Source organism: Pectinophora gossypiella, chromosome 3, assembly GCF_024362695.1.
Source record: "Pectinophora gossypiella chromosome 3, ilPecGoss1.1, whole genome shotgun sequence".
In the NCBI taxonomy this organism is placed as follows: domain Eukaryota; kingdom Metazoa; phylum Arthropoda; class Insecta; order Lepidoptera; family Gelechiidae; genus Pectinophora; species Pectinophora gossypiella.
The window spans coordinates 15,543,104-15,559,179 of NC_065406.1; the positions used below are offsets into that span (position 1 = coordinate 15,543,104).

Consider the following 16,076-nt stretch of genomic DNA (forward strand, 5'->3'; position numbering starts at 1 on the left):
TCTTTTTACATTAGTAATATTTCGAATCCTTTTTAGTTTGAAAGTTTATCTTGTGTACTTAAAAAGTTATTATAATTTTAAAAATGTAGTACTTTATTTTGCAGGCCAGTGTAGGACGTTGTTGGCGGAAAATCAGAAATTAAAAAAATAAATACCAGCAGTAGGGAATTCGTTTTCTTTCAAGTGATTGCTGCACCAAAAAAATAATCTTTTTTGTATGTCAATCATTTAACTTTTCTTATCTGTTAAAGGAACATCTATAAACATTTGTTAAAGACATAGTAAGTAAACCAAACGAATATCTAAATAGTAAGTAGTCGATGTATATTATGACAAAGATATTAACAGTCAACTTTTTTATCTTACCTACCAAAACACCTAAAATTTCTGTGCCAACATTAAAAAAAGAAAGCAATGTAAAAAAAATATTGATAAAGAGAACAAATTACACAATATCCTTTTTAATAACTACTGATTATTTTGAATTACGACATTACATAATTGAATAAAATTTTAGTTTTATTTTATGATTAATAATTAATAAATAATTATTATTATTTTCCTTTTTGTTTTTGAGACAATTTATTTGAACTATTTTCCTGATTGACTGTAAATAACTTTGTCATAATTATCGTCGTTATTTGTTACAATTATACAGTCTTTAAGATCCTAATTTATTTACAATATTTAGGTCATTCAAAATGACAGACTAGTGAAGTAACAAGGTACGAGTAACTGATACTCTAGATAATATTTTATGGAGCCATTATATTTGGTAGGTTGCGACAATTTTAGTCAAAAGTTTCGGATAAGTTGCAGTCGACTTGCTTATTTCACCACCTACACTAAAGCTGCTTCCCCACCACGCGATGCAGTTCTTGTGATATCAGATCAATTGACGATTTCAATTGCATGTATGTTTTCACGCCGCGATGCGATCTGTGTATAATCATAATATCGCAGATCTATGGGATATCAAACAGATGGCATATATCGCACGATATAACGTTTGTCGTTAGAACGTCTTAGCGACCATCCATACATTTTATACATATGCGATATCACTAAACGACACAAATCGCGTCGCGTCGCATCGTTAGTATATAGATCCTTCACACGATTCACGCGAGCGATGTTGATGTGGCGACTGCCATGGGAACGTCTTTGCAAACATCCATATATTTTCTACGGTCGCAAGTCTGTGCGAAATATGACGCGTTAACCGCCATCGTCGTCGATATGTCATCGTCGTGAGGAAGCAGCCTTAGAGTGAGGACACACGACTCGTTTTGACGAGTTACTTAGTACGTTGAAGTCATAGCGTTGCGTCGATGCGATGAAGCGGCAACGCCTGTGTGGCCTCTCTTACCGCTCGCCTATATTCGCAACGGACGTGAGCGCGGTAAAATCAAACTCTTCCAGTTAGTATGGAAACGCTCGAACACGTTCACGTTTGAAACGAATCGGCACTCGGGGGCGCTCTAGCTTTTATCAATTCGTTAAAAACTTACTTGCATATAGAGGTAGAGGTACTTCTGATCAGAATCCGTTCTAAAAATGAATATCATCTCATTTGTATCTGAGTACATTTTTTAAGGGATAGGCGGTCAATTACCAGGCGAACTAAGGCAGTCGAGAGCAACAGCTATACCATTTACAGCTTTATGTTATTTAATTTTTATTCCTTCAGACAGATCAAAGGGTTATATAAAATGGGTTGCATCTTTTACATATACATGGTACCGTATGTTAAAATTTACATTGTTAATTATTATACCTACCTATATTAAGTCGCCCGTCACCCATTTTAAATGGAAATGTATTTACAAGATAAAACAAAAAATTGTTATTAAATTTATACACCATAATTGCCGATTTATCGATTACACCTACAAACCTTAAAACATTACCTGTAAGACAATTACACTTTACACCATATTTTTTACGATATTTACAACTATGTTTAGTCCAGTGATAACGCACACAGTGTCACTTTCACAACAAATATCACTTTACACATAATTGTAAATATCCTCCATTTCTCATACGTTCATTTCGGACATTGCTGCTTGAGGGACTCTTGATTTTTGAGAGAAGTGTTGAGGGGGCGACGCGGGGGGAGGAAGCACCGAACCGTTACCTGGCCCTTGAGACTGCCCTGTCTGCGCCTGAACATCAGGCAAGTTACTAGTGCCCATAAACGTCGCATTCTTCGGTAAGGTCATACAATTTGACGCGTTACATATCTGATTCTGCTGCTGATAACTGAACCCTACTTTCCGAGGTAACGTCGTGCATTGACCTCTCTGGTTTGGAGGACTCGCCTTCTGCGATAGGTTCGAAATTTGAATGCCCGTATGACAAACATTCGGACAATTCGTATTCGGGAAGTGAGGTACTCGATTTGTCATCGCAATTATCGCATTCTTGTCCTGATGGTCAATATCGACTATTGTGCTTGAGCTTTGTGAATGACCAACGAAGTAATGAGGATGTTTCGATGAAACACTATCGAACGTCGAATTGTGATTCCGTTTCTGTTGCTGTTGCAGCGCTTTAACTTGCAACCGAGTCTTGTCTCTTTGGTAATATACTCCGGCAAATATAAGGACGTTCAATATAAGCAAGGAACATCCTATAGCTATAGTCACACTTAAAGCGGTTGAATAAGCTGTGTAGCCAGCGACTTCAAGATTCGCTACATCCTGCGTATGGGTATTATTCGGGGTTTGGCTGTGCGTAACGGCGGAGCCTGGTCGAGCGGAAATAACACTGATACAAGTTGTTACGTAAGTATCCATAGTTGTTGATGGAATGTCCAAAGTAACGTTGTAGGGCTTGCGATAAAGTTCCAGAGTGGGGTCGTAATAGTTGACCCTTGTAAGCGGGTCGGGTCGGACCAAGCCGTCGTACAATTCCGGGTCGTTGTGGTTCCTGAATAGGTTGTGCTTCGCGACAACGTCCTTCATGCCCGCTCGGTGGATTTCCGGGATCAGTCGAAGCCAGACGGATAGCTGATGGGCCCGGTAGTGGTTTTTCATGCGCGGTTTCATTCCTGAAATAGAATTTTTACATGTGAAAAGGGTAAAGGATTAAATTTGGGGCAAGTGATTAACTCTGGAATTGATATTGCGCAGCCGTGACGGGACGGATTTTTTGTTTCGTTTTGCCTCGACCTTTTACAAACAACTGATGCCGATCCTTTTTTATTGTATTACAGAATACCCTTGTTATGTTGAGGAATGAGAAAAATTATGGAATGTCAAATATTTTTTTTTAAAGATTAATATTTGTAAAATTGCTTCCAAGTAACTATAAGACGTTTGAAGTAAGTACACGCTTATACAGGATGTTAGTGACATCGTAACGAAAAGCTTGAGGGATGATTCAGACCATGATTCTGAGTTGATATCAAGTAGAATTTTCCATCGCACAAGTATGGAACTCAATATTAGTTAAAAAAAATACTAAAATTTTTATGAATTTTCCGAATGAAAACTCCACTTGATATCAACTCGGAATCATGGTCTGAATCATCCCCTTCAGTATTCGATATTATGAAACCCTGTATAAATGAAATCGGAAATGCAGTCATCTAATTAGACACAGAGTAATTTCAGTCATAGTATTAAATACATAAATTATATATTGTTATCAACTCTATATTATGCACTATGATTATGTTTAGATAAATATGCCCCCGAAGTCATCGGGCCTATATTTATTAAAATTGAAATAGACATACTACAACTAGAGTTGTGTAAGGTTATTTTTTTATTAAAGCTGAAGGCATAAGGGATTATATTATATATTATAATATAAATTGGATATTAGAATTTGTGGGAGATTTATGGTCAAATATGAACTGTTACAGAATAAAAAAGTTCATTATGATGATGATGAATGATTCGCTTCTAGATATTAGATAAGTACTTACCAATTTCAAGATACTTCTGGTGTAGTGTGTCGTATTCATCCCAGACTATGCTCTTGTAGCGGTTTCTCTCGCGGGATATCGGCAGCACTGATTCTTGCCGTTGAGCTTCGTTCGGGTTCCTATGAAGAAACATTAACTTTAGTTTCTTTTGCAAAATCAAGAGTCGAGTCAAGAGGCACGTTATCGGAAGGATTGGCCGGAGATCGCGCAAAGTCGAGAGGAGTGGAAAAATCAAGGGGAGGTTGTTTGCCCAGCAGTGGGATCGAATAGGCTAAATAAGATTATAAGAAGAGTTGAAGCGGCGTTTTAGATTTCGAAAAATATAATTGCGAAACCAACAAGACACGACGTATCAACTGCATACGACGGTGTCCTAATGAGATATGGACCCTAGGCCTTGTTTGTTTTACCGCGGGAAGAAGCGCCTTGTGTCGGGCGGATACTCATAATTGACAGTTGTAAAAATAAAATATTATGTAATATGTCGGATATGGTAGTTTATCATTAAATAATAATTATCCAATAGTTTTTGGAAAGAGAAGGTGAACGTCATGTCATATAAGAAAGTGAAGGAATTGGCCTTTGATAGACAAGAATAGAGAATGCTACACCGACAAGAGCGTGGCTCTTAAATTAGTCATGATAAATAAATTAGTTTTAATTTTATCAAATCAAAATCAAATCAAATATACTTTATTGCACAGAACTACATTTAAACAATCAGACATTAACACATGAATACAGTACAATCTTTTAGGTACTTTTGGTTGCTTATATATATGGACATTGCTAATGGGCGTGGCGTATCATTCTAACCTAGAATTTAGCAACATTAATCTGTCTTGGTGTCGAAGCGAATACCGTGTAGGAAAGTCGCTTCGTTTTTTATAAAAGTGTTGGTATATTTTAATAAATTTGATAAAACCCTCTGACATATCAAACGGTAACAAACGGAAATCAGTTCGCCCTTATGCTTTGTTCCTTCCTAATTTACCAACATGCGTCCGGTCCCATAGAGATGAAGAAAAAAGATAAAACAGTTGTTCTTCCTTTTGTACATTAAAGGAAGCAAAGATAAGATAATATCCCTCGGGGAAACTAGACGTTTACGTGCGCGTCGAGGCAGAAACGTATCACCTATATACATAAGTCATGTCCTGCCATAAAGTAAACAATAATACATATGTGAGTAGGAATATTGTCCTAAGGATGCTTGGGGATAAATGGGACTCTGCTCTCTGGCACTAGGAGTCGGTGAGGCTACTGTGGGTTGCCTGTCTCACTAACCTACATTATATTGGCATTTTCACAAAAAAAAATATCCCAAAACTCACTTTGTGATCCTTAGTTTGGTTAGGAAATTACAGGCTGATCACTTGATTGTCCAAAAAGTAAGATGATCCGTGCTTCGGAAGGCGTGTTAGGCCGTTGGTTCCCGTTATTACTTAACGATGCTGGTACGTAGTCGTTACATGAGATTTGTCTGAAAAATTATTTTTTTTCTTTTTTTGTATTATGTTGTAGGGACACACGAACACTAACGGCTTTAGTGGTCCAGTAGTTGAGCGTTGGGCTCATGATGCGGAGGTCCCGGGTACGAATCTCTGTGAGGTCAAATCAGAAGCATAAGTCATGTGAAAAAATGACGATTGTTATTAATCGTTTGCAACTCAACTTGGATGAGGCCCCAAGTGAAATGTTTCCCTCCTAGGCCAGCAGAGCCTAATCTTTTGTTTACCCACATTAAGGCCCACAACTGAGGGTATCATTATTTTTCGCGACTCGGTGAATGCGAAAATATCTGAACAGTCACTAACGGTCGGCTTCCGGCCCCGCGTTGTTTGCTTCAGCGAAAATTATTGTGAGACTAAGTTTGTTTCGTAACAAAAATACGTTACGAAATATTATGTGCCATTGTTTCAGGGCTAAAAAGTTGGGCTCAGTTCGTGAATTCAACATCTGCTAACAAACAATATTGTGATCAGTTTCATGACAAAAGCCCACGCCTACTTCCCAATTAGGGTAGTCAGAGGCACATTCATGATGAATAACATCATTATTTTGTCTAAACTTACTTTAAACACAATAAACATTATTATAATTGATTCAAACACAACATAAAGACTTAATTTAGTAAAAGGTCACGCCCGTGTTTCCGTCTCCATACACAATGTATGAATAATAATATTATAATAAATTATTAATAAATGCGACTATAGATTTGATACCGTAATCTGTTCTGTTAAAAATATTGGATAAGGTGTTTGACCATTATTGATTCTTCTTCACGACGGGACAATAATTGATGATTACAAAAATAATTACAGGCATGAAGAGGTATAACGCATCTTATGCTACTTTTACTTTAAAATTCAAATCTTTCAACAGCCCGAGAAATTCTAATTTATTAAAACAGTCGCCGTAAATCCGACAAAAACAAATTATTCTAGCGAAAATGATTTCAAAAGTATATGTCTTTAAAAATTTCAGATTCAAAACTAAATAACTATTTAAGAGCAGGGAAATTTCTAAATTATTTTACACATAATATAAAACAAACTTTTGAAACTTAAACAGCTGCTTCTCAATTCAAACAAACTTTATTCAACTAAACACTAAAACACTGTCATTTCTAATAAAAAACAGTCGCCGTAAATCCGACAAAAAACAGCGAAAATAGTATCAAAACTTTGGAATCCGGGTATCCGTGTGATTGTTCTTTTAGTTGGAAAGCAACTGTCAAAGTGATATTAAGAGCTTTGCTTCGCAACACTGGTTGCGGATAAATTGTTGTCCATAGTTTGATAATGTCCAGCAATAATCAGTAATATGTGTGTTTGTAATGTTTGTGTTGTGTGTGTGTTTGTTTGTTTGTGTTTGTATTTGTGTATTTAAATACGAGAACAAGATGCTGTACAAGAAGCGAATAAAATACAATAGAACACCTGGTGTTCTATTTTATTCACAAACATTTATATACAAACACAAACAAACAAACGCACACAACACAAACATTACAAACAGTTGAAGGTGAAGGTCCTTCAACTGTTTGTCTTTCTGGACGTGTCGTGTGACAGGTTTTCTACTGTTGAATTATTGTTTTTTCTCCTACGATAGAAACAGCATACCATACTTTACTTCATACCTAAATATTATAATTAACAACGCATTACGTGCCTTATTTGTGGTAAAACGTTTTACATTAGCACTAATTTGTAAGTACCTATACATTTTACAACCCTATCGTATTACTAAATTTGACATTTTAGGGAGACTTTGTTACAATTTGTTAAATAAATTAATATGACATGGTTCTAAAGATAGTCATTATGGTTTGTATTGTGATTTGATGTAAATGGCTTCCGTGGTCTAGTGGTTGAGCATCGGGCTCACGATCAGGAGATCCCGGCTCGAATCCCGGTGGGAACATATCACAAAAATCACTTTGTGAGCCCTGGTTTGGTTAGGACATTACAGGCTTTTTTTTATATCTTTTATTTAATAAAGGACTTGGTACAAGAATAACGACCATGTCGTCCTCGTAATTAAACAGTAAATAGGAATTATTTTACATGATAGAAGCTTATTAATATAATTGACAATTTATTGACATTACAGGCTGATCACCTGATTGTCCGAAAGTAAGATGATCCGTGCTTCGGCAGACACCGTTGGTCTCGGTTACTATATATTCTGATGTAAGCGAGTAATCGTTACATGAGTCATATCAGGGGACTTTGGCGGCTCAATAATAACCCTGACACCAGGGTTGAAGAGGTTGGTAATTCACCTCACAACCCACACGACAGAAGATGGTTTGTGATAATACCATTTCAAGTTGTTTTTAAATATAAAAGATAAATAATAACCACTCACCCGGTTCTGACGAAATTGGCGATGTACAGTATGAATGCCTCAGAAAGGGCTACTTCAGATTTGGTGTAATTTTTTGGAAAGTGGCCCAGACCTTCGACTAGTGGCGCGCCAAACAAATACGGGAGCTCTTCTCCATGCACGGACCCCATTCTCTGAAAATACAACGGAAGTTTAAGAAAAATACAGTGGACAGATTTTTTATGGCTGTAAAATACAGTGTGTTAGTGACATCAGTTTTTTTTTTAATTATTTTCAGTTCCACACTTTTGCGACGGAAATTTCCACTTGATATAAACTCAGAATCATGGTCTGAATCATCTCCGTCAGTATTAGTTACGATGTCACTTACATCCTCTATAATTATAAAACTGAATGCTCGAATAAATAAGACGCATTTTCCCAATTGCTGATAAAATGCTTGATAGCGTATCCATCAGAAAAGTCTGATAAAAGTACTAAAATATAAAATTTAACGAACGCGTAACGAACGCGAACATTAATTATTGAAGGTAGGTATTTACACTTAAATCATAATTTAAGTTTTTTTTTGACGTTACTTATTGTAGATTTGCCGCAGATGGCATTAACTACTTGACCGGACAAATGGGGAGCGCTGAGGGCTCTCACCCGGTACAAAATTTAAGATAACAGGCCTGAGGGTGCCCAGTTGGGCACGAACCTCGGCTCAGAGCGTGATGTAAGAGAATATTCGAAAGAATTAATCGACTTTAGTGGGTCGATAGCGATATGCGCTGAATGAGGAAAATCGTCGACCACGCCGGCGGGGTCAGTATCGGGGTTCTGAGGTGTTTGGTGTCGCGAGCTGATTAGGCGCCTCTACGGCTAGAGGGATTATTTAAGATGCCATGGTTAGTTTTTCGAAATAATCATGATATGAACTGTGGAGTTAAAAATGCCGCATCGAATCAATTAAAAATAAAAAATAATGTTTATTTCTCTCACTAGCTTAGAACTTGAGTACAATATCCAATGAATACGGGTACAGATTAATAAAGCAGGCGAGAGACTGGTGTCTGTGATAGGCGTAAGCCTGTGTTACACAATTCATTTAAAAAAGCAATACTTAGTGCTTTTTGACAATTGTTGGCGTTGCGCACTTACTTTATGTGCACAGGTGTCAAATTACATATTGTTTCTTATTCGATGAAATGCTTTGAAGTGGCCTTTTTATCCCGTCAGGTCCTGCTTTTTTAACAGTTCCATTTTTAAATAAGAAAGATAATTCGAAGAGAAACGGCATGAGTGTATTTTTAACGCACGACCGAATGTGATTTTAGTACGAAAATCGCGTTGTAATATCACGTACACGAAAATTACTATTCTGAGAATAATATTATGTTTATAACGTGTTTTTGTTGTAAAATGTGTGATAATTAATTTGAAGTAGAAGTGAAATAATGAAGATCCATTCATAAAGGCAAACAACTTAAATAACACGACTCCGAACACACATAAAACACAAACTAGAGACAAAATATCTGACTATAAAAACAGATGCATCTCTACATATTTTGTTTATGGCCCATTAAATGGAAGAGCAATGAGGAAAAAAACACTCAATTGAAGCAAGTAAATTGACCGTTAAATGACTTTGTTTTTTTATCAGCCTTCCAATGTTTTATCGTCTTCAAATAGCTAAACTTAGCTAAGTAAACGAAAACACATAACAAGTTTCTATAGTAAAAATAAAATGTTATTGGATATTACTGATAGAAGCGGAAATGGTGTGTCTTGTACGTATTTTTTTTATGTCCTGACCTTAATATCTATAGGTAAGTAACGTAAATTAAAAAAAAATACCAAATATAAGGGCTTGTTTATTTCGTTTTACTAGACAACTTTACTTTATTTCTAAATATTAAATGTCAACTTATTATCTTTTACGCTTCAAAGAATTATTTCGGTACCCATAAAAGATCTATGACAAGTCAAAGATAATTCATAATTTGCTTTGAATAAATGATTTTGTAACGTTTGCTATCTTTGCAACTGTCAACTTCATTGATAACTCGGTAACAAATACTTTGCACAAGTAATTTCAATCAGGTTTCAGTTGGTAAAAAAAGAACTCTATTTTAGTTTTGTCTTGGAGCAGAGCAGATTTTAATAGGAAAAATAGCATTGAATTCGATTTTTTTTAACATTATCCGGAAAGTAATATTAGACATACATCCTTTAATACTAGACGTAAATTGATCTCTTATCTCGAGTGGGTTGTAAAGTCAATGACCGTTTTTTTTTTAATTTGTACTTGTTCAATTTAAATGAACTTGATCAAAACGTAGCAATTCGAATTTTATTGCTAGCTATTTGATTACGACAGGTTGATTGGACTATTGTCAACGTACTAGTACAAAATTGACCGAATTGAAAGTTATATGAAAGTTCAATTTATATTCAAAATCTTAAAATTTTTATTTTGTGATTCATTCAAATCATCGCTAAGGTTATAAAAAGTTAAACAAGAGATATACAATGAAGCTCTACTAGAAATAACTTTATCTTTCTTAAAATTATGTTGTACAATAAAAAAAAAACAAATAGTATCTGTAGGCAGTAAGAAAATAATAAAAATAACAATAGACATGTGTGACCTTTTAAAAATAGTTCTCTTCCCTACATTGCAGGGTCTGCACGGGTTGAGTCATCGCGTGTATCACGATAAATACTGCGTGATTCAACCAAAAAACGCAGTAAATACTGTCTACGTGAATATTCAGCGTACTGCTATTGGTCGAAGACCGCAGAATTAGTCACCCCGCGCGCTATAGCGAAACCGTGTAGACCCCGCTGTATGGTGAAAAAAGGAAATTTTGTGCGGGAAGATAAATTTACCTGAGGATAATCACCATCCTTCGTCTGGTAGTCAAATACGTAGAAGAAAGTGTTGGGACCGGAGTCTGGAGAACTCTTGGCGACACTCAGGAAGTCTCCAGTTTGGACAAGTGGTGCTACATATTGAGCGTCTGATATCGCCAGGACTGCTGCGTCTCTCGTGTTTATTGGATGCTGTGGATAAGAACTTGTATGAGTTTCCTTGGACAGTAATTAGGCGCGTTATATATTATGAGCCATAATACCTTTGATAATATATTTATGACATGATATTTGATATAAATAATCATAATGCCAGGAGAAGAAGACACTGTTCAAAAACACGATCGGTAATCAAATGAGTAAGAAATATATTATTGTCACCACTTTGTTATTATAATGAGTTTTAAGTTGTATTCGGGTAATTTGCGGCCTTACCCGTCCCTATATCACACAAAAAAACAACGACATGTATTTTGTATAACGGTTGAACATGGTAAATTTTACGAGCAAAACACAAAAAAAAGTTACTTCAACACGCAAGACCATACGAGAGAACTTTTACTTTGTTCAGTTTGCTTCGTTCTTGTTTTTCTTACGTTAGAACGCAAGAAATTAAAACCAATAACAGGTGCCATCAACACTTAAAGTTACGACATCCTAAGACTTCCCAAAAATCGAAGGTATTCTTGTGCAGTATAAAAGTATTAACTAGTTTGAAACAAACCAGACGCAAAAACTTAATAACACATCTATATTTGTGCCTGAGACTGAGAACTTATTCAATGAATATAACACTATCGAATATGAACTTAGAGTTGAAAACAAAAGGAATTTGGCAGTAGCTGGTACTGTTGGCGCCAGCGGGGTCGTAGCAAGTGCCAAGTCATCATGAGCGTCGACTGAGTATAATACGATCGCATATTGAGAGCATGTTACCAAGAAACTAAAGAGAATAGGCTTTGATGTTATGCAAACGAAATGGTCCAAAAATATGGACCAAGAACCTAATATGGTACAGTTATCTTAAGATGCAATTTGGGCCAACTACTTTCTGACGTGGTGTATAGTAAATCTGCTTCAGAGGGCATTACCTAACTACTAGGTCAGATTCAGTAAAATTATTCCATTAATTACTAAGAAGGAATATTATTATCCCTAATGGATGATAATAATAATGATAATAATTCATAAAGGAATGTTATGACCTACACAGAATAATCTCAAGTCAGTGGTCACTTTGATTCTAATTCCTATGGCGAATTATGACACGGCAACTGACGTAAAAACATTAAAAGCAAACGAGTTTTGCGTAAAAATATATTTTAGAAGCACGAGTTTGCATGCACCAACTTGGAGGAAACGTGAATTAAAACTGCATCTTTTATTCCTACACTTTTTGCCTGCTGTGCTGAAACTCACGGTGAGGCTTCTTTAGATTTCCCACGAGTGATGGTAACCTAATTCGTTGTTTTGCTTACATGGTTCCTTAATGATATTTATTTTTATCTGTAGATTTATTCAGGTGCAATCATAACTTTATATCCTATGATGATTTGAATTTAAAAAAAAAAAACTGGTGTTTGTGATGAAAGTAGGTAACTAATTTATCTTGGTACTTAGCATAATAATTGATTTTCTGCAATGTTATGTCCTCTTTGCTACCGTTCGGTTTATTATATTCATTTTTAGCTTCATGTGCGTAACGAAATGCGTGGCGGAATGTTTTATGATATATGTACGCGTTTTAGAAATTTGTAATGCAGTTTCATACAAATTCCCGCTCACTGGCCTGTTGTCTGTTTGGTCTAAGTTTGGCTACAAGTTGTCTTCTGGTGTATTTTTATGTTTCTTTTTTTATTATGGTTCTGACCACCCCGATAAAGATTGCGAATTGTATCTGCAAAAGTTTATCGTCGTATAATTGATTATACAACTGAAACTCACCTGAACTGTCCTCTCCCAATCAGTATACTCGTTGACTATGGTAAAGAAAATCTCGCTCAAGTGATATGTGTAAGCATTTCTGACGTAGGTCCTGGAACAAATAGAATCATTTCTCACAATGTAATATGACAATAGGAATAATCAACAACCTATGTTATCGACGAACCAAAATTGATAGGAATTTAATTACCACTTGTCCTTATGAAGAGATTCGTTAAGCGTATGAAACAGAAGCGTAAAGCGATTTATTTATTTTAATAGTGGTACGTATATAAATAGGAAAATCCCAATGAGTCGTTGTTGGTTTTCAGGTTTTGATTGTTATTGTGTTTCTGGAAACGTAAAGATTCTATTTTATTATATACGTCTAAGGATTGGGTAAGTAATTTGATTTTAGCAGCACCTAATTTACAGCATGAACCTACTACAAAAAAAATTGCTTTATTTTCAAGCAAAACAGACAGTTATTATTTTCATAATTACCTTCTGAAGGACCTAAAAGTAATTAATATCATAAAATAATATTCAGTAACGACACACACTTACGTTATTTAATCTTAAACGTTCTGTCCTTGACATATTTGTAATTATAACTTCAAAACTTTCGTAATTACGTAAAATCTATACAGTTACGTATCAAGAGTCTATAACGTACCGTATAAACTTCTCGAAGAGCAAAGATAAAAGTTAATACGTTTTCGTTCCAGACTCAATCAACCGCTAATCACATTTAGTTATACCGTATCCCAACCGAGCCTTGCGGTCGCCAAACACCAATTTGCTGAATAAACATCGAGCTCACCTTATTATTTTATCCCTCCTCTCCCCTTCGAAGCCGTTTTGTATGTCTTGCGCTGAGAATTTCCAAAGGGCTTCGCTCGTAACTACACCGAAGAGGAGATCGTATTTGTTCTGCCCGCCTCTTATCCCGAAGATTCTGTCCCCACTCCGCTTGTCTGCTTTAATGTTGTTCACGCCAGATACACTTGTGAAGCCTTGAAGGTCATTTGGGATGAAAAATGTTAATAATTCTTTGGCATAATCGGTTTTTACGACAACTCCGTCAACAGAGGGGCCAAAGGCTGTCAAGTAGCTCGGAGTTTGAATTTCTGCAGACATGAGTTCGTCTAAAGGAACTTCTCGGAGGCAATCGACGATGAGTTCGTGATCTTTGACGATGTCATCGGGGAGGGTGCAGTTGGACTGCTTAGCTAGTTGGACGGAAAAGCTGACAGGGTCTTCTACTAACGCCCAGGAACTTAACGCCGAGCCGGAGAGGAGAATCGCTCGGTGAAATAGACCTGAAAACAATCGCCTAGTAAATTGATTTTTTTCTAAACAGCAAAATATTATAAGAACAGTAACGCTTTAAAATATGTTGTAGACTTTTTTGAAATGGTGTCTTTTTTCGGTTGTTTTAGCTTTCATTAGTTTTTGATTAAAATACATCGCTTTACATACCTTCAATAATTTGCTTGGTTACCGCTACTTTTTTAATTTACTTCGTATTTTTAGAACAGGTTTATCTTTCAAATATAAAACAGGTATGAAACTCAAAGGCTTTTATTAGACTATTTATTTGTTTATTAAATTGCTTTATTGAGATAAATTCATCTAATTGGATTTCTTGAAATCATTTGATAAGTTGAAGTATAAATAAAGAAATTGCCTTTTCTGATCAAATAACGTTTGGTAGGTAATAAACTTGTGAAATTCAATGGAATATTAAGACGCAATTATTATATCAAAATTACTGAGACGCAGAGGTTCGATAAGCTTTTATTTAGTACCTACATTGTCAATACCGTGATCTTTGACGACGATCAACGATCGAGAATGAAGGTCGGCAATAAAGGACTTGGTCGACAGATTCAGGGTTTGTTTGCATTTCTCAAATATTTTCCGTTTTAGATTCATATCATTTGTGAGTTTGCTTCTTCGAAATAAATAATGGTATTGTATCAAGTAAAGATTGGAATATTTGAAAATACACCTTTCGTATACATTTCTACACAGAAATATTTATGACATCTTTTGGACGAAGAAACATCCCGAGACGGATCGATCGGAGGTTTTATTATTTATTTATTTATCATAATTTGTTAGAAGTTGGAAGTTTTGCCAAATTAACTGTGTGATATGTTGTTAGTATCAAAACTTATAAATAAAATCAACAATATTCAATTCAAACACACAAACATAAAAATAAATTATTTTAAAAACCAAACACAATAACATTTATCAATTCAATTAAATATGTATCAATTCAATTTATGAATTATACAGGGTCACTTTATCGAACCTATTACTACTACTGTCTGCGATTGTACTAGAAAAACTAGACTGTGTTATTATACTAGAAAAATCCTGCTTACTTACCAGGCATGACAGTAGGAGATATCATGAGGAAGTTGATACAAGCAGCACCAGAGCCGTGTCCTAGCATGGTGACGTTACCAGCATCGCCACCAAATAATGCTATGTTCTGCTGAACCCAGTGCAGAGCTGCAATCTGATCCATCAGACCGTAGTTGGCTACTCGGGCCTTTAGGTGTGGTATTGGGTTCGCGTTCAGGAATCCTGTTAAGAAAAATAATTTATTTTTAAAGTTAATTGCATTACGAGAACTGTCAAAAAGAAGAACTTCGGAGAAAATGTTGAAAAGTAAAATAAATAAATAGAACTTGCTTAGACGATTATCATTCAACAGACTGCGTGGTTTAGTGGTTAGCGCGTTGAGTTTACGATCTGGATTTCCGGGTTCGATTTCCGAAGGGTATTCAATAGTGAAATCACTTTGTCTGTCCTTTGTTAGATAAGAAAATTACAGGCTCAAATCACCTGATTGTCTGTAAAATTAAGATGATTCCATGCTTTAGAGGGCATGTTAAGCCGTTGGTTCCGGCGATTAGCCTTATATTATAAACTCTCCTTTGTTACAACTTTTTGTCTATAAAATCTTAATCTGCGTTTAAAAAGCAATCTCTACTCGACTTTCATAATACCACAGACTATAATATTGGTAATATAAGAGCAGAATACAAGACTTTTATAACACCCGTAAAGAAAATTTGCTAATAAAAACCGCTGCGAAGTGAAAACTTACTTCCAAAGCAAGATCAGTTTTCAAAGTACCTCCTACTAATCTTAATAACCTGGCAAAACGAAACAAGAAAAACAAGAACTTGAAGAAATTTATTAAAAAAAGTAAATTGCATTACGAGAACTGTTTAAAAGAAGAACTTTGGAAAAAGGTTGAATAGATAAAAGAAATAAATTTTATAACAGATGTTGATTTTAGTTGAATATGAAATATAATAATTTAAAATAAAGTCTGGAGACCTAAGAATTTTTCAATTCTAAATTCAATTTACTTATTATAAAAACAAGACAAGATTCAAGAATGTTTTTGTAAGAAAGAATTAAAAAATGACTGCCGTATTTATGTTTATTAAAATGTAAGCCTAAATTATTGTTCTTA

At 35.4% G+C, this 16,076-nt stretch overlaps 1 protein-coding gene across 1 annotated transcript in view; it reads right to left on the reverse strand.

Moving 5' to 3' along the window:
* Window positions 1-448: 448 nt before the first annotated feature.
* Window positions 449-16,076, reverse strand: part of LOC126382073 (neuroligin-4, Y-linked-like) — a 114,231-nt gene continuing 98,603 nt past the window's right edge. The window contains exons 5-11 of the mRNA XM_050031788.1: window positions 14,975-15,175; window positions 13,398-13,896; window positions 12,596-12,686; window positions 10,670-10,843; window positions 7,814-7,965; window positions 3,938-4,056; window positions 449-3,055 (exon numbers count right to left, since the gene is read on the reverse strand). Coding sequence (XP_049887745.1) covers window positions 2,043-3,055; window positions 3,938-4,056; window positions 7,814-7,965; window positions 10,670-10,843; window positions 12,596-12,686; window positions 13,398-13,896; window positions 14,975-15,175 — 2,249 coding nt within the window. The 3' untranslated portion in view covers window positions 449-2,042. The remainder of the gene's footprint in view (window positions 3,056-3,937; window positions 4,057-7,813; window positions 7,966-10,669; window positions 10,844-12,595; window positions 12,687-13,397; window positions 13,897-14,974; window positions 15,176-16,076) is intronic.